General features: G+C 41.8%; 1 protein-coding gene across 1 annotated transcript in view; it reads left to right on the top strand.

The window, feature by feature from the left end:
- The first annotated feature begins 8,368 nt into the window (after positions 1-8,368).
- The window catches only part of LOC125016794 (RNA-binding motif, single-stranded-interacting protein 3-like), a 159,923-nt gene continuing 140,804 nt past the window's right edge, over positions 8,369-27,487 (top strand). The window contains exons 1-2 of the mRNA XM_047599484.1: positions 8,369-8,431; positions 20,235-20,337. Of these exons, the coding sequence (XP_047455440.1) occupies positions 20,284-20,337 (54 nt within the window). The 5' untranslated portion in view covers positions 8,369-8,431; positions 20,235-20,283. The remainder of the gene's footprint in view (positions 8,432-20,234; positions 20,338-27,487) is intronic.

Below are 27,487 nucleotides of genomic sequence, written 5' to 3'. Positions count from 1 at the left end.
AGTTTTTAATTACCATGTGGCTTTACATTTGTGTTTACTGTTATGTAAGATGTTGGCGTTGTGTATTTTATTTATTCAGTACAGTAAATTCAGTTGTTTAGGCTACTTAAGATGTTTTTTCATTTTTGTTAACAAAATTTCAATTCACTTATTATTATCAAACCCAGTCCAAACTGCACATTTTGCAGTGGCAGTAGTACAATGTAAGTGTGAGAATACAGTAACTCAATGACATTCAATACACTTTTGTCTGTTTTATTTCACTGAGTCGCATTTTAACTGTAGTGCTGGTCATGCACACTGCGAATGTCCTTCTGTATACAACAACACATCGCGCAGGACAGCCGAGGACGTGGCTTTCTCTTTGATTACACAGAGCTTTTAGACTCCTCAGTGTCCTTCCTGTTTATACCCTTGTGTAGATCATCTCGTTGCCTAAAAGCATCTCCAGAGCTCTGGCTATAGTAAACTTTCACAGCACACTCTGCTTTCTAGTGCGGTTACATTGATGAAAAACAGTATGATAAAAAAATATGACAGTGGTGTACTTCAGTATTTGAAAATGGGAAGTCCAGATTTTCAAAGCCCACAGATATTTTAACTGGAGAAGTAAATAACATTGACCGTCTTGTAACAATACAGTGCTTTACTGGGAAATTATTCATGCAGCCACTTAGACCAGACCAGGTACCCCACCTCATAGCAGTGACACTCCTTGATGGCTCCTGACACAAAAACACAAACACACACAAAAACTGATTAGGAGCAACTAAAAAACCATGAAGAACAGCACAAGGTGTTGACCTGGCCTCCAAATTCACTGGATCCCAAACTGTTCAGGTATCTGTGGGATGCACTTGAACATGCCTGATCTACAGAGACCCCTCCCCTCAACCCATAGGACCCAAAGGCCCCCCACTGTTAACATCCTGTTGCTGCCAGACACCAGGGGACAGAAGACCCATGTCCAATCTCTGATGAGACACAACTGTTTTGGAGGCACAAGGTAGACCTACAGGTCATAATGTTATGCCTGATCGATATAGGTCATGGTATAAGGTATAAGTGTATACCTTAACTTTATGTCAATAATCTTACAATTTAAGTCTAGGCCTGCAGATGTAAACACATTATGTTACAGAAAATGGTCATTATATATGCTTTGGCTTATAAATGCTATAAATGCTGCACCAGTCACAACAATATACTTAATTTATGATCTTGTACATTCTACCTAAAATGTATTTTGTGTCCATTGCAATCATCACTTTGGGGACTTCATGCATCTAAGTAACCAATACAACCAACACCTTTAGATTAGATGAGATTTGACTTTATTTTCATTGTGTATAGCACAGGTACATGCATGGACAAAATGCAGTTAGGTATCTAATAAAAAAAGTGATATTAAAACTGATATGAATATATAGACGGGTATATGCAGTGTGGACAGTTAATATACCTACACATGTAACATATAGGTGTAATATGAGTATAAATACATTCATACATGTATATATGCATATAAACATAAACATGCACACATATAGACTCATTGACATGCGTCTACATGTACACATACTTATCTCCATAATTTATACATATGTGTACATACACATACATACATACACATTAGTTTGCGTACATCCAGTTAAACATGAAAATCCCTTCTTTGTTGTAAATAAACATGTATAGCCCAGTGGAAAGTTAGACCTGCTCTAAGCTGCTTGGTTCTAAGAGACTGCAAGTAGTTTGAACAAGTGTCAAAGCATCAGTGTAACCAATTAACAAACTCCCAATTAGTCTGTCAGATGAACGATTAAGCCCAGAAGTTTACCAAGCATTAACACACTCAACAGACTGACATAATGTATGCAAATAAGGTCATTATTATGCATGTGCTAGTTCAGTGCTCAAATGAAGTGCTTGTTCCGAGCACTCGGGATATGTTTGCAAGCATGAGCTCTGTGACAACATATTACAGAAGTAATGGTCACTTGAAAAATCTAATTAGTTTTACATTTAGCTGTAAGCTATAGTACTCACTGGAAGGCGAAGACGGATTGAATCAGAATTAGTAAGCATTCAAAGCCTGAAAAAGACCTCCCTTTGTGTTTAAAGGAGTAGCTGAAATGATTTAAGAGAAGATTGTTTGGACAAACAGTGCGTTTTGTGAACGTGTGCAGTCACACGCAAACACATCCTTTAATCAGACTCTAGGAGTGGCAGAAAAGCGTTCACCAGATGCTGAATTAGTGATGACTAAAGTTGATTGTCATTTTTTGTCCTGAATTATTTATCTTTCAGCCAGTGTAATTAGACGTTGGAGAGAGAAGACTGGACCAGGAAAACTTCAGCATTAATCAGTCGCGTCGACCTTAATCATTTTCGACAATTTTAGGACTCTTAAAAACTCTTCAACTCTGAACGACTGCTGCAACCACCTCCTTAAAACATCTTGTAACACATCGACTCTTCTGTGTTGTGTGGTGTCTTTTTGTTTATGACTGCAGTTGTGGTTTGTTTGGGTGATCATCTCCTGCCTGTTTTTTGATCTAAACATCTGCTGCCAATAAATCTGAACTGATGGAACCCAGAGGCTTGGAGCAGCAGCAGCAGCAGATGCTGGCTGTGATCGCTTTCTGCCAGAAGAGGGTGCTGTTTCTTATTTTTCTGCCGTTGCCACCTGTGCATTAGGCACCCGAGTCATCACAGTGGATGGCAATGAGACTTTCAAAGGCATGAAATCCAGTGTATAGATGTTATATGGTTGACGGTTCATATGTTTTTTTACAGCCTCGTAAAACCTTGAATGAGAACATTGTGGAATTAGTGAAGAGTACAGACATGCGGAATATATTCGCCTTTGTCTCTTGGCCAAGTGGTACATATATACTATTATAAATCGTCAGCAGGACACGTGTGGATGGTGAGGTTACTCTACTCCCTCTATGATCCCTTTTTCTGCAATATAACACCCCATCAAGTACCACTGCACTACTGCAGTTAAAGTTAAGATCAATGATGCCAGTGGTACGGTCATATATCACGCTGCTGTCTCCGAGTTGTTTCTCACTGCTGAACTAAACTGCACCAACACAAATTACACCTAGAGTAGACATAACCCCAGTCCCTCTCTCTCTGTTCGTTTCGAAGCGCTTGGGAAGTTTGACAGCTGCAGGACGCATGCGGCGAAGTCTTACTGCCCGTCACTTCGCCCGACCGAATGCTGCATCACAATTTGTGCCTTGCCTCGGAGCACCGGTTGGCGCGTCGAGCTCAGGGGGCCGCAAGGTGTTTTCATATTTCGCTTAAAACTGCACTGAAGTGCAATTGCCTGCTTACTGATTCATTACAGACCCTGAAGCTGTGCCATGCAATCAGGAACTGGCCTTCTTTATACAGAGGTCAGTCGTATCCAAGGACCCCTGTATGTGTGTTGGTACAGCAGAGGGCATCCCTGTAGACTGAGCGAGCGGTAGCTGCGGCAGGGCATCCAAGGCCCTTCCTTTGTTTTTGCTGAGCCAATTAGAGAGCGATAGCATCTGCTGTGAAATGAGAACAATGGCTTGTTCGCTGCGCGTTTCACTCCGAGAGCATGTGTGTGCACAAGCATAAAGTTTGCGTGGGTGTGTCTGTAGGCTAGTTAGCGATTGTGTGTGTTTCTGTAGCTACAGTATATGAGCCTGTGGAGCATGTGAGTTGAATAGTAATGAGAGGGAGAGAGAGCGGAGTATTGTATACGGCAGAGGAGAGGAAACAAGGAAGCGACTGCCTACAAAGTATGACAGACAGCATACGGTTTCATCCGCCGTGATTCGGTTAAGCCTTACACACGCACGTTCACGTGCGCACCGAATCAACAGAGAGGCAAATATAAATAAGACTTCCTGCATTTACGAGCGAGGGCACATACAATGCTTATAATTAAAAAGTCACCGCTTTTGAGTGACAGTCTGGCTCATTCGCAGTCAGCTTGTGTCCCCGCTCAAGTTTCTGCGAAACTTTCTGGCAGGAAGTGCGGCGAGCATTTCACAGTTGGCCATAACACTCTATCTATCCAAAATACCCGGAGGTCATTAACCCCTACCTGCTGCTGTCTTGAGTTATGCAGAGTTTGATGACTCTTCTTTTTCCAGCTCGGGAGTCAAAAGAGAGAGGTGTGACGATGTGTGTGTGTGTGCGCTCGCTAGCACCCCTGTCTTGGCCAGCCGGCTCCACCATATGGCCACATTTATCATGTATCTCACTATTCATTAAGACTGCCCTTGCTGGCTGCAGAGGCTGGGGGGCCTCAACCTCACCTCCGAAACACCGCGGACAAGTGACTGCGGCCCACTGTAATTTTGGGTGTAAATGCTGCAAAACTTAGACGTGCTCAAACACCTTTGAGCCGAAGCTTATTTTTCTTTACAAGGGGCCTCATTATGCATCAGAGGAAAAGGTTGATTAAAGTGCAATTGCAATTCAGTCATGAATAATTCAAAAAAAATCGAGTGCTTTGTGCCCAAATGTGTGTGGACGGTCTCATGCAGTGTGCTATACTTACGCGCTGTGCAAGATATTTGTGTTTCTTTAAAATTACAACACTTTTTCTGCATTTTCTGCCCTCCACGAAAACCAAATTTTAACACCTGTTAAGAAAAGTGAAGTTGGTTCTTCAGATGTTGGTTCTTCGCCGAGAGGAGAGGCTCTTGGTTTTAGAATATTTGGAGATGTGCTCATCAATTTCAGCCAGCTCCATGACTTGGATCTGCACATATTCTCGCGTTGGTGAGGTTTGGCCAAACAAAAAATATTTGGTGCCATTATGTTTCACTCAAATGTTCCGTACGTCTATAAGGAGGCAGAGATTTGCGGTAGACATGATTAAAAGATTTCCAGTTTCATAAAAGAAGTATTTGACATGATGTGTTAATGAATCGCTTTCTGTATCGACTACAAATGATCCTCTGATTCCTTAGCTTACTGCGGCAGAGCAAAATAATTAGCTGTCCAGAGGACTTTTTATTTTAGTATTTTAGTTTGATCTCCTCTCCGCGGAGCTTGCCCAACTGTATTTACACGTTTCGCACATCATCTTTGACTTTCTGATCTTGGTAATTTTGCTAGAAATTGTTTTTCCACATCTTTGGTTTAAAAGAAGAGTTAAAAGGGTCAACACTGGGTTCCAAGTGGCTACACCATTTCAACCATTCAATGGTGTTTTGCACGGAGGCTGGAGAGGAAGTAGTGTCGCTGCGTGAGCTATGCCAACTCAGTTCTTTTTATCCCACATGTTACTGATCACTCACCAGAGAATGGGCATGGGCCTTTTGAGGTTGTCCTGTGGTGTCTGGAAACAGACTGCTAATGTTAATGTTAACTGTTAATGGGGCCCTTTGGATCCCATGGGTTGGGGGGCCTCTGTGGTTCGGGCTTCTTCCGGTGCATCCCCCTGTTTTTTGAATTGTTCCATTTGTTCTGCATGTCAATGTCATGTACTTCTCCTGTTAAAATATCTGACATGTTAAGCTTTTTTACATCTGGGTGAATGCTTACAATGCAGAAAATGCAGGTGGGATACTCAAACCTACCACTGAGGCAGTGCTATGTCCCCTCCTCCTTGGTAGCAATTGTCAATCCTGTCAAAATGTTTTTGGAGAGAAGAAAAGGCGGAATAGTTTTTCCAATCTTGACCCGAGTGAGTTCTGGCGAAAAGCATTTCAGTTTGTGGAGACTTAAAGATGACTGTACATACACAGTATAATGTTATGGTGTTGACGACATGATGTTATCATGGCACTTTGGAAGCATGTTGGTGCAGTGGTTTGGTGCATTTCTGCGCGTTCTCCTTGGGGCTGGGTTGGTTTTCTGCAGGTGTTCCGGCTTCCTCCCACTATCCAGAGACGTGCACGTTGAGTTGATTGCGTTTGTCTCTATTTACCTTTGCACTGTCACTGTGACTTGCAGTCGTGTCCAGGGAGTAGCCTGCCTCCTATAAGCTGCCGGACTGGGCAGGTTCTAGCCTCTGTGACAACTGTTATAGATAATTAATAGAGAGATGGATGATTTTTCTCTACCATTCAGCAGCAGATAGTGGAAAAGCAGTGAGTGCTCCACAGGGCCCCAGCTGGAATTAAACCAAGAACATTGGGATTTGTGCCTTAACCATTATACCCATACCAGGGTGCCTAAGACATTTTTATTAGAGTAGTCATTCTGTGAGCAGTGTAGGAAAATTTACCCCGATTGAGTCTAGGCACAGCCTCCTGGGGAAGAATTGAGGAACATTAAGCCCAGCTTAATATCTGGATGGATGCGAGCTGGAGCTCGATGTGCGATGAGCTCATTGGACGGGCCCGTTAGACAGCTGGCTCTAATGAACATTTGGAAACAGAGGGGTTGAGGTGGGTACCGGCATCAGTCTGACACTAAAAGAGACAGCTGAAGTGATTTTAAGATTTTGACAGCGCGGGGTGTCCGAACTGATTGGCCTGTCCTCTGACTGAGCTGGAAGGAAGAAAAGGAAAATACGAATGGAGCAGAGAAGTGCTTTTAACAGTGACATTAAGTGTGAGAAAATATTTCTAATTCATCAAGCTGTGATTATAAATTGGTTCCACACAGCTTTGAAAGGGCCACGCCATGGCAGCTATTTACTAGTACTGATTAGTGTGTATTCAGTTTGCTGTCCTTCAGATACTAACTTGGTCGTTTGTCTTAAAGCTGTACATATATTCCACTTGGTGCTGGTTGTGTGGGGACTGCGAGCCCAGCTGTTGTTTCAGTCCATCCCTGCTACACATCAAAAAACACCAAACGGCAAAGGATGACTGAACTGCCCTCAGAAGATCAGAGACTGTTGTTGTCATTTTTTATCTCAGGAAGAGGTCTTTGCATTTCTCCCCCACTCTGCAGAACGCTCTTGATTTCCCCTTATCCCGCCTGTCTGTCTTCCTCTGTCTCTTCTTGACGGGTTGACAGTGTGACAGCAGTGCAGAGACATCTTCAGTCTTGTGTGGGGATGTCAGCAGGAGTGAGATGTCGGTCTTGGCACCACTGATTGCTCCGTGTGTGGGTGTGTGTCCGTGCCAGTGTGAATTTGATGCTTGCGCGTGGGCGCTGTAGGTGGGATTATATGTCCTATATGAAATATGTTTTGATGCATGCGACTCTGAGCACTGCCGATCTGCTGTTATTTATTTTGATTTATTATTTCCTTTTATAAAATTGTATAGTTTGTACTAGCCTGTGAACTAATTATCTGGCTATGGTAGTTTGCAGCACTTAGTTGATTACTTGTATATCTATTTAAAGCATGAAAGGGGGAGGTTTTTAACTGATTTTAATACAGGTTAAAAATAGGATAGGATTTGGTAAGACACAGGTTCACATTTATCATTTGGTAAATGGTTTGCACATACATAGTGCTTTTTTACCTTAGCGGATACGCACACCAACAGCTGGAGCTGCCATACAAGATGCTAGCCTGGCATAGGGAGCAAATTATGTGAGTTAAACAGAGTTCAGCGTCTTATCCAAAAACACATCAGCCAGGGAATGAACATCCAACCCGCTCTACCACCCGAGCCGCTCCTGTTTGGTTGTCATAAACACTTGGCAGAATCCCCTTTCCTAGACAAGACCTAGCATGTGTGGACTGTCAAAGATGTACAAGCATCCAGAATGCATTTGGAAAAACATAAATAAAAAATTAATCATATGTAAATGCTTTCAAGTATATTAATAATAATTTCATGAGCTTGTCCGTACACTGAGGAACAATTATTTGAGCTAAAAGTCTCACTTAAGCTTTTCAACACTGCTTATTCCCAGAAACTATAAAATAACAGCTGCTACTTCTCACCTTAACGGGTAATAATTTCAAAGATTTGTCGGATTGGTAGAAACAAGGGAAGGTTGTATTTAAGTGGATTTCTTGTGCTAGAGCTTCATAAGAACCTTTTTTTTTGCCTTAAAATGCAATTTATGTTTTAGCCTTTCAGATGCTAGACTGACATTTACTGTTCTTGCACTGTACTTTTTAGTTTTCGCATTGAGAGTGGTGAGTGTGGACCTGTATGTATTCAGCAACATGGATATTTAAGACACTTTCCACAAGCTTACCTTTGTCCTAGCTTCCTCTTAGAATGTTCTTAGAATCTTTGATCAGCACTGACTGATAAAAAATCTATTTATTCATGGCCATGCTGCTGCAGCTGCATTAGCATGCGCACATACTAGGAGTTGAACCGACTAGTCGACCTCAGTGCTGTGCCATGACGCTTTAAGCAGGAAGTCATCTAGTCACAGATTATGTGACAATAACAACACAGACGCCTCAGTAAGGAGCCGAGTGGGTCACTGCAGCAAACTAGTAGTGGTTCAACAAGTTTGTGGAAATACTTCACTAAAGATGAGGCCCATTCTTCTGTGAAAAGCAAAATACGTAAGTTGGTCCTAAAATACAACTGCAATGCACACTAATCTGAAAAGGCATGGTGGATTTCATTGTGTAAAGTTATTAGACCTTTAGCTGCTATACACAGAAAAGGCTTTGCAATTTTTTTTGATAAGTGCATGTGTTTGTTAAGTTTCTCTTGTTTGCTTAGTTGACATTTTTGCTGTGGTTGTAAAGTGCTGCTTATGGTGTTGACGTGGTTTACGCCTCAAGCTTCAGTAAACATGCAGAAAACCCTCCGTAGCTTCCTTTGTGTGAGATGCTACAATATACACTCACCGGCCACTGTTAGGTACACCTTGCTAGTAAAAGGTTGGACCCCCTTTTGCCTTCAGAATTGCCTTAATTCGTACTTTCTAAAAGGTGTTGGAAACATTCCTCAGAGAGTTTGGTCCATATTGACATGATAGCACATCCCAAAGGTGCTCTATTGGATTGAGATCTGATGACTGTGGAGTTCCCTTAGAGTACAGTGAACTCATTGTCATGTTTAAGAAACCAGTCTGAGATGATATGAGCTTTGTGACATGGTGCATTATCCTGCTGGAAGTAGCCGTCAGGGTACACTGTGGTCATAAAGGGATGGACATGGTCAGCAACAATACTCAGGCTGTGGTATTTAAACCATGCTCAGTTTGAACTAAGGGACCCAAAGTTTATCAAGAAAATATCCCCCACACCATTACACCACCAACAGCCTGAACTGTTGATCCAAGGCAGGATGGATCCATGCTTTCATGTTGTTTACAAATTCTGACCCTGCCATCTGAATGTCGCAGCTGAAATCGAGACTCGTCAGACCAGGCAACGCTTTTCCAATCTCCTATTGTCTGTCTAAAGGTTCGACTTGATGATGTGTTCAGAGATGGTATTCTGCATTCCTTGGTTGTAATGTGTGGTTATTTCAGTTACTGCTGCCTTTCTGTCATCTCCAACCAGTCTGTCCATTTTCCTCTGACCTCTCACATCAGCAAGGCATTTGCGTCCACACAACTGCCGCTCACTGGATATTTTTCTTTTTCGAACCATTCTCTGTAAACCCTAGAGATGGTTGTGCGTGAAAATCCCAGTAGATCAGCAGTTTCTGAAATACTCAGACCAACAACAACCATACCACGTTTGAAGTCATTTAAATCCCCTTTCTTCCCCATTCTGACGCTCAATTTGAACTTCAGCAAGTTGTCTTGATCACCTCTACATGTCTGAATGCAGCCATGTCATTGGCTGATTGGCTATTTGTGTTAACAAGCAATCAAACAGGCGTACCTAATAAATTGGTAAGTGAGTGTATATTCAAGTCAAGCACATAGATTTCATTGTTGTATTGCTTTCTGCTGAGTTTTTATGTTCAACGACACCAACTACTCGTCATTCACCACATATTAGTCGACTTTAAAAAATCCGAAGTCGTTCAACCCCTAACACAAAAACACGTTGCAAATGATGTCGAGCCGTGCATTCACACTCAGCATACAGATGTCAAATTAGAAAGAGCTTCTGGCAAATGATCCATGCATTTACACCATTTGGCCAATAATGATGTCTCAGCTCGCCCTAAGCCACCTTCATTCCAGAAAGAAAGACTAGCAATGTGAGTAGGCTTCCATATTTGTCCATCGCAATATCGATCGGTAGATTTCCTTGATACTGTGTCATCTTGATTCACAACAGCCTTTCCATGTAGAGGTCAGGCCCACAGCAGCTGCAGTCTGTGTTTAAGAAGGAGAAACTTTGTTAGTAACAGAGCAGCTTGTACAGCTCTGGTATTATAAATCACATAGCAGGTCGTATCCTCTGTTATGTTTTGTCTTGAAATCATTTTTTATTAAGGTTATTATTTTTATTAGTTAGCCAACCATACTTTATACTCTAAAGTGCTTTGTTTACGCTCAGCCGTTCCATTGCTGGCTTGAGAGGAGATGAGTTTCAAAAATCGCTTTGACTCTCAATTTATTGACGTCTTGCTTCGACACTTGAAAGCAAAAAAGCCAAACAAAGTACACCTTTCAAATGAGATTTTTTTTATGTTAATAATGATAATAACAAAGTAGACAGTCACACAGCTTATATATAAATCCCCAGTCAGAGGCTAGACTAACTGAAATGCTGTAATGAGATGTTATCTGGACAGGCTCGGTAGACCAGTTCAAATGGTGGCTATACAATAAAACACCTGGCAGGGAGACAGACTGGGGCACATGAAACCAGCGGAAGGGGAGGATGTACGGACACAGATAAGGATGAGAGAGCGAAACCATGACCTTGGCATAATATTAATGACAGACTCAATCAGATGTAACCTTTGATGACAACGGAGGCCCTTATTGCTACAGGGAGGGGAACCCCTGAGAGGTTGTTATCGACATTCGCGAAATGATAAACTAATCAGTTTTTATGTGTGTGCGGTTTTTTATTGTATGTGAAGGAGCTTTCAGCGGAATTTCCCAGATCTTTGTGTTTCTGCGAGTGGAAATACCCCCCAGGACACCTGATGCTTCTCGGGTTGTCAAACACACGCTCGCCAAGCCTCGTCAAAGTGACAGAGAATTATTTGTCTTCTGTGTCTCTTTGGTCAGGGCCTTGTTGTTGGGTCACAGATGTGCTCCCATGTGTCAAACTTACATGACATATCACACTAATATGAAGCAATAAAAAGAAGCCGCTGTCAGTCTACATGCCTCAAACTCTTCTTTGTAAGGCTCGTGTTTTAGCTCAGTTATTCACCTAAATAGATAACAGAAAGCCATTGTAAATGCCAGCCCAAAAGCATCCCGTTTCAAAGTTTTAAATGCACACTAGGATTCACTTACCCTTGAGACCCTTTGTTGTGCACAAAAAAGTCTTATTGTGAACATTCAGGACTACATCTTGCCACATTCCTATGCTGATTCTATATCATTAAATGCCTGTGGCGCTTCAGTGTTGGAGCACGTTTCTATATGGGGCCTTAATCAAAGCCAGCTTCAGCGTCCTGCAGGCACCCACACTCACACACACACACACACACACACACACACACACACACACACACACACACACACACACAGACTATGAGCCGGAGTATGATGTTATTTTCCAGGCTGAGCTAATTGTCTCTGGGGCTCAGTTCTCTCTCTCTCTGGTTGCAGTCGGACTCTGCATGGTTACACGATGCAGCCGCGGGTCCCTGGGAAGGCTCTAATGAAGAGTTATGAGAAGCTGGATGTCTCTTGGCTGTGGAGAGGGGAGGATGTAGGGAGGACACTGAGAGATGGAGGATGGGAGTGAAGCAGAGGAGGGTGAAGAGTGAAGCATGTGAAGCAGAAGGGAGAGAGAGCATGCAGTGATTCAAAAAGATGAATGGGAAGATAGACCCAATACCCTTGGAAGGCCCTGCAAGCCAAGAGACTGTCACAGCTCTGCTGGCGTTACTGTAATGTTTCAGTAGGAGGAGACTTTTTGTTGTTGTTTTTTTGTGTGTGTGTGTGTGGATCCATCTTACCAAAGTCAAAACCTTTCCATCTTCATCGAGGCAATGGCTGGTGTTCAATGACCACAGAGTAATTAAAATGTTTGGGGCATAAGCATGCTGGCCAGCATTATGGTTTAACTTTGTACATGAGCTATGCATTGATGGTGCGAGTTGGGTCTTTATAATGTCTCACTCTCAAGTTCCCTCAAGCCATGCCTGCATCTACGAGTCAGTTTTTATTCCGTTTCTCTCAGTCTATCTGGTAAACATCCTCTAGTGTGGTGATTCTGTGAAGGTTTAGAGCTCTGTCTGTCTTTCCCTTGCTAACTCTTCTGTGCCTTTTTCCCATTTCAGTCAGTGGGAGGCAAGAATCTTGTTCTTATTAGTGGGTTTTCTGAAAAAACATCTGAAAGATTCAGAAAGCAAATGATTTCAGGATTTATTTAGTCTCTCTTCAAAGCATTTTAATGCACCATGTGTCGCTGCAGTTTCCGGGTATGTTATTCAAAGCGCTGTCTTCAGGTTGTGTTTGTCATTGTCACCTTTTGCGAGAGGGAGTGCCTACAAGCAGGTGTGTAAATACACGACACAGATGTTTTCACTGCATAATTTAATGAGCTGCAGTTATGTACAGCATATGGTGCGTGGTACAATATATTTCTAGTGCATTTTGATTATCATTTTGCCATAACCTAAAGTGTTTGCATCTGAGATAGATGATCAAGTTGAAACCAGAGAAGAAAAAATATGTAGTCTTGGAATGCTTACGAGGATTTAAAGGTATCTATTAAACTTTGTCTTGTACAGATTGATTTAAGTGCTGATTCAACACCAATGTGTCAGATTTGCATAACGTTCTCAGCGGCCATTCATTCTGAACATTTCTCATGTACGAAACAAAGACCTATTTCCTCTCTTATGTTTTTCAGAATCTCCACTCTGTGAATTACATAGCAGCTTTGACCATTTTGATTTCGGATGGGGTCGACCGGGTCGAGTCCTCAGAGGATAGAGAAGGCTCTTTCCGTCCCTTTTCAGGGCACAATCCTTTCTTTAACTCCCCCTCTTCCTTCAGCCTTCACTCCAGTCTAAATGTCAGCCAGCCTGAGAGCGATAGAGGCAGAGAAAGAAGAGGGAGATCTGCAGCCTTGTGGGAGAAAGCCATTGAAAGCATACATGATGACACACTTCCCCCATTGAGTCTGATGAGCTATTGAAAAGCAAGATGACATTTTGCAATAATACGCCATATAGCTCCAGAGTTTAGGGAGATTAAACATTATTCATAAATATGTGATGCCTGGCATTTATTGATGTTTGTGGCAGGATCTGCTGTCAAATTGTTCTCCATTTCAGTTTCGCTTTTATTTGTGAGGAAGTGTACCGCACCATGACAAAACGATGAACTGTGACAGCGAGCCGTCGTAATCAGCCACACAACCACACTGTTTAGCCCAAGGAGTGCAAAGAGTCACGGGGTCTAATATGACAAGATTTATAATGCACCTCCAGCATAATTATGAAAAACGATCCATTGTGTGTGTAAGCACACCGCTGTGATTGTCGGGCTTACAGAACAGCAGGAATTGAGTTCAAGCTTCAGCTTCATGTCCTAGTTGCAGCAGAGATTTTGTTAGATCAGCCGACACAATCAGTTTTAGTTGATGAGAAAACGGATTTAGTTGACATGCCTTGCCAGGAGAGTGTGTTTGAAACTCTGAAAACTCCATCTTAGTAGTTAATGCCGAGAGGCGTGTGTATGTTTGTGTAGCTGTATTTGCCAGCATGTGTATGCACACATCCGGTGGATGAACGCTAACAATATAGTCATTTTGGGGAAATCAGATTGCCTTTTTGGGAACGGCAGGCGAGATCGTGCTATTATGCTTTCCACATCTCCCTCCCTCAATTTTTAGCCTTTTCACCTCCCTCTATGTGTCGCCTTCTTCCATCAGTCGTCCCTCTGTTAGAAGAGGAATGCGTGTTATTTCCTTTTATGTCCCCAAATCGGTGTGAAGTCCCCATGAAGGGTAGCAGATTAGCGCCATTTTCATCCAGATAATTTTAACAGCTGCAGCGATGGTTGAGCTGCCGACATCTGAAGCCTCTTGTCTCCTGAGAGACACTCTGGCTGTTGGTTGAATTTCTGTCGCTTCAGATCAGCCCAGCTGGAGAAACACTAAACAGGCACATTTTATTCGCTTCAGGCCCCCACGGATGTTCTGGCTCCACAATGCTGGCACTGAAGTATCAATGAAGTATTGACTGTTTTTGGAGAAATCAAAGGTGTGGGTAGCAACGGGACTTGAGTTAAATTTTGCAGAAAAGGGGTAAAAGAAGGGTTGTTGAAGAAAGCAAAAAGAAATACCGTTGGTTTAAATACGGTGGTGTGAAAAAGTGTTGTCCCGCTTCCTCATTTCTTTGACATGTTTGTCACACTATAATGTTTTAAATCATCAGACAAATTTAAATATTGGTCAAAGTTAACACTAGTAAACGTAAAAATGCAGTTTTCAAATTAAAGTTTTTATTATTAAGGGGGAAATAATTCAAACCTACATGGCCCCGCGTGGAAAAAGTCCCCTCTGTTAAAACACAACTTAATTGTGGTTTATTTTCTTTGGCCACACTCAGGCCTGATTAGTGCCACACCTCTTATCAATCAAGAAATTATTTAAGTAGGACCTGACTGACAAAGTGGCATAGACCAAAAGATCCTCAAAAGCTATCATCATATTGAGATCCAAAGAAATTCAGGAACAAATGAGAAAGAAAGTGATTGAGATCTGTCAGTCTGGAAAAGGTTATAAAGCCATTTCTAAAGCTGTGGGACTCCAGTGAACCACAGTGAGAGCCATTATCCACAAATGGAGAAAGCATGGAACAGTGGTGAACCTTCCCAGAAGTGGCCAGCCGAGCATAATTAACCCAAGAACATCCAAAGAACTGCAGGCCTCACTTGCCACAGTTAAGGTCAGTGTTCATGACTCCACCATCAGGAAGAGACTGTGCTAAAATGGCCTGTATGGAAGAGTTCAAGACCAAAAGCACTGCTGAGCAAAAAGAATATAAAGGCTCGTCTCAGTTTTCCCATAAAATATCTTGATGATCCCCACGACTTTTGGGAAAATACTCTGGAGAGTATAGTATGGTATAGTATAGTAGACAAAAGTTGAACTTTGTGTGTGTCCCATTACTTCTGCTGTAAAAGTAACACCACATTTCAGAAACTGAACATCAACAGTAAAATCTGGTGGTGGTGGTGTGATGGTCTGGGGCTGTTTTGCTGCTTCAGGACCTGGAAGACTTGCTGTGATAAATGGAACCATGCTGTCTACCAAAAAATCCTGAAGGAGAATGTCCAGCCATCTGTTTGTGACCTCGAGCTGAAGAAAACTTGGATTCTGCAGCAGGACAATGATCCAAAACACAACAGCAAGTCCACCTCTGGACGGCTGAAGAAAAACAAAATAAAGACTTTGGAGTGGCCTATTCAAAATCCTGACCTGATTTCTATTGAGATGTTGTTGGCATAACCTTACAAATGTGGTTCATGCTGGAAAACCCTCCAATGTGGCTGAATTACAACTATTCTACAAAGATGAGTGGGACAAAATTCCTCCACAGCACAGTAGTGCAAGTTATAGCAAACACTTGATTGCGTTTGTTGTTGCTAAGGGTGTTCCAACCAGTTATTAGACTTAGGTTCTTGCAATATTTAAATTTGTTTGATGATCTGGGGGCCCACACTTTTTCTTGCCACTGTAGGTGTATCAAGTGGTTATGAATTTGTCGGTTACACATTGTAGGCTCGAGTGTAGAATTGCACAAACCAAAATCCCATAAATCCCATAAAAAGGCCATTAGATGGAACTTACAGTCAGGCTAGCTGTGCTTCAAGTTTAATGTAGAAGGTAGAAGGTAATTATATAAAGGTGAGTCATTGTGAGGGTATTCTCATCTTCACTCCCTCTCATATCCAAAGCACCTAGGTAATGATCAGGCACTGACTTACTGGATGTCACAATTCAATGGCTTTTTATACTGGTTCTGCTTTTATTACTGTCTGTTGTATTATTCCTAAATACGTACATAGTGGGGAATGCCTTTTTCAGCTACTTATATTTCTTGAAATTGTATTGCGTAAGTCTCCCTTGTGCTTCCAAAATAGCTCTGCACAGAGCGCCGGTTTGGCCACTGGTCTATCCATTGGATTCTGCTGCTATTGAATGACCAAAAAGACCTTTAATTCAATTCATTGGTCTTATATTCAGGTGTATTCACATCTGTTTTCGTAAAGCATCAAACAGCTGTAGCAGTACTAAACTTGTCATGTAGCCTTACATTAGAAGAGATATACTGAGTGTTGTCAAGTACAGCACAGGAGAGCGTTTATGATAGATTTCTTAAAAAAAAAAACAAGGGATGTTTTTATTCAGACCTATAATCGCTAAACTCCGATGCAGGGCATGAGCCAACGTCATTGGCAGATCTGCCGAACTGCCTGTTTGCTGTGTTTGCATTGGGCGGGTATTGATTTTGTGTTTGTCCTGGTAAATACTGGATTTTGGAACCTGCTGCTTCACTGAAAGCTGGACAGAGTTGCTGGATGGTAACAGAGGAGGCCGAATGGCACACGTGGGAGAGAGGTAAAAGAGTGCAACAGTGATACAGCCAGTGGGAAGAAAATGTGAGTCCAAGGACAAAGAAAGAGAAGGAGAGCGGATAAGAGAACAGTAAAACATTAGGATGTATAGCAGGCGATGGTGGGGTAGAAATACAGAAAGCAAAAGTATAATGAAGGGAAGGATGAAGAGGTATTGGGCTATTCAGTCTAATTAGACTGTATGTACACTATAACTCATCTCCAACAGTGCAGACAAGAATTGCAGCCAAATCATCATCCACCTCCTTCTCCTTTCACCTCCCCGCCCCAGCTTGCCATTCAAGAACTTAATTACAGCGATAATTTGGCTTTGTTTGTCGTCGCCATTACTATGTTCTCTAAGCACCGGTCGGCTAATGAAAACACAGAGACCGGATGTAGGACGTGATCAGACCCTTGTCTAAAGACTTTGAGAAAAGGAAAAAAAAAAAACAAAAAAAACAGAACCTTAATGATGTGTTTTGATTAGTATCATACACACCCAAGCATTGTCCATGCTCAAGCCAGCACACATGATTAGAAAAAAGGAATACAAAGAAAAAAAATGAATAAAAAAAAAAGAAAGTTGGTGCTTAATCTTGGTCGTTTTTAGAAAATGAGACCGTGCGACATTAGTGATGCTCTTAATGCTTGCTTTGTCTCTAATTAAGTGAGATTGCCATCTTTCCTTCATTTAAACATCAACTTAAGACACGTCAAGGCGTAGGCAAGTGTAATTATAAAGAGGAGCCGTATATATATGCCAGGACACCCCCTCAACCTAATCAGTATTTCAATATAGTCTTCATTTTTATTTTGAAGTTGCCGCATATGACAATGTTGGAACACAGAAATAAGAAAACAGACTTGGCAGAAAAAACTCAAACAAGTGAACGCCAGTCAGACAGGCCTTGTTATCATTTTTTGAAAAGTCCTAACATTGTTGTGTTAGAATAGTTTTCTATTATTTTATGCATATCACTCCATTCAGGTATACTGTAGTATGGCACAAAACAAACCTATCACAATATTGCCATATTTAATCACTCATCATTTATCTTGAGTTTACAATATAACAGAATCAAATCTACGTGCTGTCTCTTGACATTCATTCATCAACCTGCAATCCCTTAACTCTTACCAACCTGACTATCAAGCCGAGCGAAAATTCAGCAGCAGCATTTTGCGTTGGCCACTTTTTCACCCAGTTTGAACTTATTGAAACTAAATCAGCCACAATATTAAAACCACTGACTATTCTGCTGGGAAACTTTTGGATTTCAACACCAGTCCATAGGTGGCTTTTCTAAAAACACAGAATAATCAGCAATAGAAAATAAGTTACCGCTTCTGTCAGCAATAAGAGAACATAATTGTTGAACATCTGTGTGCAGCCATTGACCATACATAATGATGGACAAATCATCCAAAGGATTCCTGGTGAGCACTTTTGAGCAGTGTGGCGACTCCGGTTGTCGGCATTTTGATACTGGCTGATTTTGCCTAACTCTTTTGTCTAATTTGAAAGTGGAGTAGAGGTGAGCGACGACGGGTGTCTAGGCAGAAAGCTAGCAGTCCACCAGTCACTCAAAGCAAAACATGCATCATTTCAACCCTAAATAAAATTTTAAGAGGTGAGTTATATAAAAATTCAGAAGTTTCATGAATGAGGAAATTGGCTACCAAAACCAAAACTTGTTTTTGAGGATCTTTGTGGATTTGATTATACAGAGCATTTATTAATATGCATTGTATGCTTGTGCACTTTCAATTTAGTTTCAATTTAAAGCATGCACGTGACCAAGTACAGTCAAAATACCCAGGTGTGTACTTGCCATCGCCCATTTTATTGAGGACTTGGTGCTGCTAGGTATCCCAGAATGCAGAAAGTATGCTGCTGTTCCCACATTAGCATGGCCGTCCTGCTTCTTCCAGAGGCTGTACTTGAGAAGTACTTGTCAAGTCTGAACAACTAAGTAGTACAGTCCAGTAGGCTTTGTTTAACATTTTTGATGTACCGTGTCAGCCGAAATAATTGCTCTTCTAGACTAAAAGCCTGAACTTTTAAACACTTTGTTCACTTGTCTGTGATGGTTGTCATTCATCCAGGTCAGGGCATACCCCATAGCTTTATAGAAACCCAAACGGACTTGTACAGTATTTTTTTTTTTTTTTTTTAGAAAGATGGACATTAAGGTGAAAATAAATGTTTATTGAGAAAAGATTTATGAGTTTCTTTGCCTTTCGCTTTTGCACTTATTGCAAATCTAACAATACCATTGGCTTATACATCGACTCAGAAGTAAATCTGTGGAAATGGCCATCAGTGGAAATGGGGATTTTTAAGTGAGACAAAACGACCGCCACAGTTGGAGACTGCATTAGATGAAGTCCTGACTAGATAAATAGCAGACTAAGCTCATCCTGAAGCACCACTCAGTCTCCAGAACCCAGAGGGGGCATTCAAGTCTGCTGGGATGCCCCCCCGCTTCCATTTATTAAATGATTTTGCTGCAGTTACATAGCTATATAAATGTCAGCTGACGTGTGGGCGAAACTCCATTTAAAGCTTGTCTCAGAGATTTATCAGGGCATTAAAAACTTTTAAATGTGCTTTTTTTGCGCTTTTGTGATGTGTCATGCAACTCCACAGCTGTTTACGAGCACAAGAGGGTGAATTAAATTTAGCACCTGTAGAGGCCACATCATATGATTTAAAGCAGATAAAAATAATTGTTTTATTGTTCATACAAATACATTAATCATTTAATACAATAAGACATTGAAAGAAAAGTGAACTTGCGTAGGAGAAAGCAGGTATGTCACTGACCCTAACCCTGTTGTGTGGATCTACTCCACTAGCCTAGAGACACACATGATACAAATCTGGCTCGGCTCCCTTCGGTGACAAATACGTGTCCTCAGTTGACTAAGCACAAATGGGCCAGAACGAGGCCACCGCTGACCCACTCTTTCCAGACGAAGCGCTCATATGTTCCGCGTGCTGCTATGCTGGTCGTCTGCTGCACAACATAAAACCATGACAGCAGTGTCGTTTTTATAGTCCTCATACTAGAATTAGAGCCGAGGCAGCCACGCCAACTGCGGGGTTTCCGTCATGGTGGCTGCCGTGACCATCGTAAAAGTCCCCCTGGTGTCTTAACGCACACACACGAACGCAGACACCCTGTCTCTTCTCATTTACTCATGCACATACACAAACTGTGGACCAGTGAATTTATGGCGTGTGAACAACACAGTTGTATTTTTTATTTTTTTTTCAAAGAGGGGCTTATACAAACAGTATTTGGAGCCAACTGATCGTTACGTGTTATACATTATCCCATTTGTTGGAACAGATTTCGCTCTTTGCCAGCAACACTGGCTAGTACTTGGCAGACCTGGACATTGGACCAGACACATGCTGTCTCCTTAACAGTGGAATTGAGACACGAAAATATATGCAATTTCAAAGAATTTTTGGGGGGTTTTTATCTGTGGGATAATATTTAGATGTAGGTCTCAAACATTTCCGTCCTGGTTGATTTGCTCCTGTAATTACTAGGGGTGTCACTGTTTTCAATACGATATTCAACTGCTCAGTCTAGCATCCGCGGTTCAATGCGCTTGAGAATTGTGGTATTTTTGCTTTTGCATACAACTAGTTTCCATGATTTATATTTCTCTTTGAATAGCCGCGCGCTGGGATGAGGAAACGAGGAAGCGGTGAAAGGAGACGGCTCTATGACGAAGCACCGCCATCGCACAGCCTGTCTTGGAAGCAGAATAGCTGAGCAGGTAACACCAGCATCTAGAAAGCCTCTCTCTCTGTCTTTCTCTCGCTGTTGCCTTCCATCATGTGTACATGCATCGCGCGCCTCTCGTCAATTAAATGGTTTTAATGTGATACCGCCTCAGTAAGGAATGTTCGGTTCGCATCACCAGGAGTCTCTGAACCCATCAGTCGCGTGACAGTTTAACATTCTGCATTCATATCCAGTTATCTGTTTATAGCATTTCCATTAGCAGTAATGCCACTACAGACATTCTCAGATAATGAAAGGCGTGTCTATAAATATTGCAAAGCTTTTATTAATGGGGCCACCGACTCAGTCTCCATTGCATTACCTCATCCAGCATTTGAGTTCCTTATAATTTACAGTATGTACTACACCTCCTAGTGTTCCAACAAAGGAAATGTGTTTCTTCACGGACGTGTTTCTTGGAAATTCAAGAGAAAGATTATACCTGTGCCTTAGTGTATAGCGACCTGTAATGATTAAGACTTGAAGCAGATGCCAGAACTTTCCAAGTTGCTTGTCTTTCTGGCTCCCGCATTTGAATTAGGTACTAACTACAGTACCTTCATGACAAGCTGCTTCAGTGTGACCTGATAAGTGCAGTTGGTACAACACAATGGGCACCAATACCAACACATATACAGATTCTGAATGTCAATCAACTTAAAAAACTGGTTGACCTGCATACATAACAGACGTTAATATTAAAGTGTACAAACACATGCCCCTTGGTGGCAGTGGCGGTATGTAATGTGGCACGAAACAGACAGCATCCTTAATGGCTGTTACGAGGTCCTACGGCTCTCTAAAGATGCCAAGAAACATTTCATTTGGAAAATAGGATTAAGTTTTATGAAACGGTATGATAGCAATACAGAGTGTACCTTATTATACTGTCACAAATTTACAGTATTTTAAGCTTGAGTCACAGGAGGGAACCCCAGAGTGGCAAGAGATTATCTCAAGATTCATGTGAGGCAAGCTTAACTTGATAAAACAGAATCTGAAGTCGTAGCTAGAGACGTTCTGTCTGTCACTGTCAAACCTCAGTCTAGAACACTGATGTAAGCACTTTACCTGTGTTCTGACAAACTACAAAACTGGTGTGAAAGGAGAAGTTATCCTGGACATAGCACATAACTATCTCTCACACCTTGTATTATTTGATTTGTTAGTGGTCTAGATACTCAGGAGGGTATGTTGCTGTAATCACTGTTTTCCATAGGTAGCATAATAATGAGAACTAATCTCATCAATCTTAATTGAACATGTCTGCAAGAACAGGAACAAAGGATAAATGAGTTAGGTTTAACCAGAGACTTTGGAAACAGTAAAGAAATAAACTCAAGGACATTACCAAAACAAACAGTGAAACTGAACCGGTGGAAGTCATCCCTTTACAGTGATTGTTGTAATTGTGAGAGGGGGATATGAAATACATTGGGCCAGCAGGTTCATTCTGCACGGCAGCATGCACATTTAGGAGCTGACAATATTTGCCACGGGAGTCTGAAATTCTTTCAGGTCTCAGATGCAGTTAGTTACCTCGCTACCATTGTCCACCTTGTTGGTGACACTAGAGATTTGCCAATCCTCATAGTAAATGGAAGTGAAAAGCAGCAGCACTTCATCCTTCAAAATGTGGAACAAGTGGCCTAAAGGACTTAGGCGTGATGAACACAAGGGTAGTGAAGGATGCTTTGGGAAAAGTTCAGTTTAAAAATTCAGCCAGATCTGCTTGGTAAATACAATTGTATGTTTACATAGTTTACATCCGAATCCCACCCTTTCACATGCTTTAACACATTTTGCTTGGACTACACTGCAACGATGTTGGGGTTCGAGCTGTTATAAACATTACCAACAAAATAGGCAGACTTATATCTGACTGCCTTGGCTTATTCAATAAATGCACTGACAGCTGATCAAATTAAATTCCAAGCCCCAGTCTGATTAAATCCAAGCAGGTAGGAAAATGCAATTGTGTGTGTTGTAGTATGCCTGCACCTACAATACACATGTGGGTGAGTGTATGGGTGTATGAGAGTACTCGGGGATGTGCATGAGTGATGTGTTTGTGTGTATGCCTGCAGGTGCATGCCCGATTCAGTTTGTGAATTTATGCTTGCATGGCCGTTTGGGTGTGTGTGTTTTCATAGCTGGTTGCTAGGCAAGGGATGAGATAAAGCATTTAACTGAGACACAGGAGATTTCCAACTTGCTTTTCCGCTGAGCTGCTCAATACACAAAAGTAGGGAGTTCAGCAAAGTTCATTAAAAAACCTTTCTGACTGCTCACTCAGTGTTACATGAATATGGATCTGTGTTAGTGTGTTAGATTTTTTTTCTCACGCAAAGAATAAATTATTCAAAATACACCTTGCAGCCAAAATAAACAGGCAGCAATGTTCATGCACAAGGAAGGGGCAAGTACACCCTAAAGAATTTGAACTACCAACTTTGCATCGACAGGGATGAGGCACTACATCGACAGAGGTGAGGCATTACATCGACAGAGGTCATGCTCAATAATTTACAGAAAGTATGTCTTTTCATAGTCAGCACACATAAACAGAACTTATGTTTTGCACTATGCCTCTGCAAATGCCCTTTTTATGGACGTCTACTGTATAATAAAACCCGAAACTTATGACCGTTAAATCCAAACAAAACTGTGCTCTTCAGGAGTACACAGCCTTTCTCGGCCTTTCTCCCAGGTAATACATCTCTCTCTCTCTCAATCTCTCTTTCTTTCCACTCATGGGGGTAACTCTGGGGAGATACTCAGACAGTCTTGAAGCGGTGACTGCAATGTTTAGACAGCCGAAGAAAGAATGGATGCCTTGATTCTTTTTTATCCGTACAGTTTCCTGGCATCATTGTGGACTGAAGAAGACAGTTTTGGATGCCTGACGGTTTCACTGGGTCCCCCTGTAAGGGTGCTGGCTTCTTTTCCCCCCTCTGACACAGCCAGATAGTGATTGTAGCCGCAGATTTCCAGCCTCTGTGCTGGAGAATCTCAGTGTCTACCTGTGGCAAATCAGTTTTTTGGGACCGGTGCCACCAACTCTTCACTCTTGCTGCAGTCATAGCGCTCGAGGAGATCCATATGTTCGGTTTTTCTCATTGGCAGATGGGCACCCATTAGTCAGAGAGTACACCTGGACTTACTTCACACTAAGTGCAAGTCTGCTCACGGTTTCTGGCGCTGTCTCCTCTGCTAATACTTCCATTCCATGCGTTAAGCTTGGTTTAGACTCCCACGCCAAATTTCCGTAGCCTATGCAAGTGGTTGCTGTGAGAATTTATAGCTGCATGGCGGCGTCTTGACGTCACTCTGTTTGTATGCTGCCAACATGTGATTTCTGTGTGACTATGCTGATTTTCCTTGTGTACTTCAAACAATGACGACTGAAGATGAGTGGATCATGTTGGATTGGTTGCAGAATGAAGAAAAGATGTTGGAGGTCAGTGTTTATATTAAAAGGCATGAGTCAAAAGAATAATGCGCTTGTCCGGCAACTAGGAAATAATTATCAGAAGGCAGTTTTCACACTATGTTTTGCCAAGAAGTGAGGTAATATTTCTGGAGAGGTACATGTCAGGCTACAACGTAAACTACTGTAACACACCAAACCAAACCTTGGATTTGACTTTTATTACACTTGGAATGGATTATCTCGGCCCTATAGCACCCTCTGTCTTATGGTTAGGAGTCTTAACACTGGGAGAGCAGAGTAGAGTAGTTGCTGATAATAATAATAATAGCTGCAATAATACGTTGGTGCAGTTTAAAGCTCGAGATATGTTCGAAGGTCTGTACAATGTAAAAGCGTCTAACTGTTTTGAAGGGGCACACATGAAAAACGGATGTGGCAGTGGTTCAGACATAATTTAGGACAATCTTTCTTTGACACTCATCTGATTGTCAGTTTCGTAAGAACACAGCCATGACATTTTTAACATCAGGAAGGTGTGATGGGACAAAAACGACTCTGGCGGACTCTAACGGACTCAGGGACTTCGTAGGGCACCAATAAAAACAAAATTCAGTACATCCATGCGAGCAAAACTCCTTCCACCAAGTCAAATAGACGGGAGAATTTGTTCTTGGCCCAACGTCAACAGCTTCTGTTGGAACAGTTTTCACCAAGATGCAGGTACAGTACTTGTATTGACCCACACTGTTCAGGCCATTTATAAGTACATGACAAATGTTGTTTATGAGTTATGCCTTGAGAAATCCCCAAAATCGCCTTAATCTGGTAGTGAGTCAGAAAAAGATAAATTCAGACTGGTAGTCTGTGCACTTGGTGATGATCATTTCTCAAGAGGCCGTTGAGTAAGAAAAAATACCACTCTTAATGATTCCTGAGATTTTAGTTGGTAAACATGTTGGGACACATGATTAACTCCGTAACTTTATATGTTGACGGTGGGATAGACAGCACTTAAGAACCCTTTTGGGCCAATGGGACCAGTCTTGATGTCACATGAGTAGTTTTCAGTGTCCCTTGCTGCCTGCAGTGAGCCTACCAATATACTCTTTTTTTTGTCATGAAATTTTGCTAAATAATTAGAATTTTATTTTCCTCATTAAAGGAATATACTGTGCCAACTGAGACACCAAGCTGTTGCTCCAAAATGCCCATTTAATACTGACTTACAATGTTTATTAATGAATTACTATAGTAATGACACCACAAGTTTTCAGATACCGTGGTTCCCTCTGCATGAAGGAGCAGTTAAGTAGTGGAGGAATGCCTGTGTTGCTGTCAAGGTTCAGAGTAATATTCCCATTGGAACCACTCATATTAAACGCAGGGACACGGTCAGGCTCAGGTAAACCGCAGAATAGCATTTTTGTTCATAGGCAAGCCCTAATTATTTTTACTTGAGCTATTTAAATATACATAATTAAAGGTTTAAAAGGTATTTGTGTGTCAGTGAGTGAAGCACATGTCAGGTATTTCATAGAGTTCACAGTGTAAGCGAACACCCCTTCCCTCAGTAGAGTCACTCTTGTGCCATTCTCTATTTTACTTGTTTCTCTTACCTCTTATCTGCCCTTCTGCCTCTCTCTGATCGTGTTCTCCTGTCTCTTCTCATCCTCTGCCCTTGTTGCTACCCTCCACCGCCTCTCCCCCACCCCCATCCTAGGTCTTTTCTTCCTCTCCTCAGGTGACAGGGTGATGGATTAAGCCCAAATAAACTCGTTCATCTTACAATTAGACCCAGTGTTGAGGAGGTGCCAGCCATTATGAAGCTGTCTGGAAGATTGGGAGCTCAGTAGTGATGGAGAGAAGAAGGGAGGGGGGATGAGTTATGACATTAGAGTGAGAGATGGAGACAGAAAGATGCATGTGAAAGACAGAGTGGGAAAAGAAGTAAGAAAGGAATTATGCATGTGCTGCTAACACACAATCATACAGGCTGAAAAGGCGAAAATATTAAAACACCAGTTCTACGCCCCCATCAGAACAGAACTCCCATGCCTGGTCGACCACCACCCACGGTCTGGCTCCCCACGTCATCAAGCAACCCAGCTTGCACTTTTACGCAACATTGCCTTTCACTGATTTTGGACTATTGGTGTCACTGTTTCTCCTGAACCTGATCCTTTCTTTTTGTTTTGTTTTTTTCATATAATTGGACGACTGTGGAGAGTTGTGTTTGTGTAAAAGGTGCTTGCAATTGTGGTACTGTGCCAAAAAACCTAAGCACTTCAGATGTGTAGATTGTAATCTGCCATGCTAAAACTATTAAGGAGAAGTCTGACTGGTCCCACATTCTGTATTTGGAGCTTAACAAGCCCAAGCATACAACTGTTGTCATCTCCCTGTATTTTGCAATTCACTAGAGTTTTAAAACTGGTGTCTGTAGTGAGATCCCCATGCTGGTGCACTGTGCAGGTGTCCCCAAGCAGTGATTGCTTGCCAGTGTTGAAGAGAGACAGAATAGCCTAAAGCAACTAGGGGTAGCCTCGAGCAGACAAAAGAAAGTACTGTACAAATGTAACTGTTGTTATATGAGCCCACTACCTCTTGCACTGCAGAAGAATGAAACAGAATATAGGAAGCGTTCTTATGTAAAAAGAAGAGAAGACAGTATGAAAGTAATCAAAGTAAAGGATAAACATGGATTACCATCTGTGTGGGTTGTCGATGTGAGTCATACAGATGTGTTGTTACCATTTGTGTAATTGCGCTCCCTGCCTGAAGGGGGAGCGAAACATTCTTCACTGTAGCTTTAAACACGGTGCATCGCATTGTGCCTGAAAGCATCTCCACATTATGTATGATGCCTAGGACTTTTGCACAGTGTTGCACATGTGGGTGTCAGGATATATATTTATTTGCAAATGTGTGTATTTAATCTCAAAGTATGTGTGCACAGATTGTCATTATAGTGTGTGAATAGGGTATGCATATTTGTATACATAATGAGAGTCTGTGGGCACACGAAAGGAAAGACAGTGGCGTTTGAGGAGGTGGTTATAACTTAGTACCCTCACCGTTATTCTCTCCTAGAAACCAATGCCGAGCTATTGGCATATTTTCATTTTTTTTTCCATTTTACTTCTTCTACTTCTTCAAGGAATAATATGTACTGTAGGCACACAGGGACGGGTTCTAATGAATTTGAATGAGCGTCTCAATTTATTTTCCATGTTTTATTTATTTTTCCAGGGTTTGGGGAGTAAATTGAATCGACGGCGGTGATGCGTGCGCTAGTCAGGAGCAATATAGGGACCTGCTGTTCTGATTAAGTTCCTGTTATGGAGCCGTTCATTATTGATTTCATTTCTCCTCACTTCTCCTCCCTCTCACATTCGCGCTTGCTCCATATCTATTTCTTCTCAGCGGGTCTCTCCCTCTTTCTCCTTGCCTCCCATTCCTTCCTGCTTTCTCTCTGCCAGCTTTCATTTAAAAGCAGCAAGTATTTGTTTAAAAAAACAGAAAATATATGGAGGAACTAAAACTCCTCAACTGTATTTCAACTTTAATACAGAATTTTTATTTTTTTTTATCATCCCACACAAGTAGTTTGACTTTTTAGTGCTTGGATAGACCTTAGTCAGTATAATTGTAATGTTCTTGTGGAGGTACATCCCTGAATGAGTTTCTCTTCTTTGCGGTTAACATAGTA

The sequence above is a fragment of the Mugil cephalus genome, chromosome 11 (assembly GCF_022458985.1).
Source record: "Mugil cephalus isolate CIBA_MC_2020 chromosome 11, CIBA_Mcephalus_1.1, whole genome shotgun sequence".
Classification (NCBI taxonomy): Eukaryota; Metazoa; Chordata; class Actinopteri; order Mugiliformes; family Mugilidae; genus Mugil; species Mugil cephalus.
Note: the sequence above shows the minus strand (reverse complement) of the source record. Positions and strands in the feature narration are given on the sequence as shown.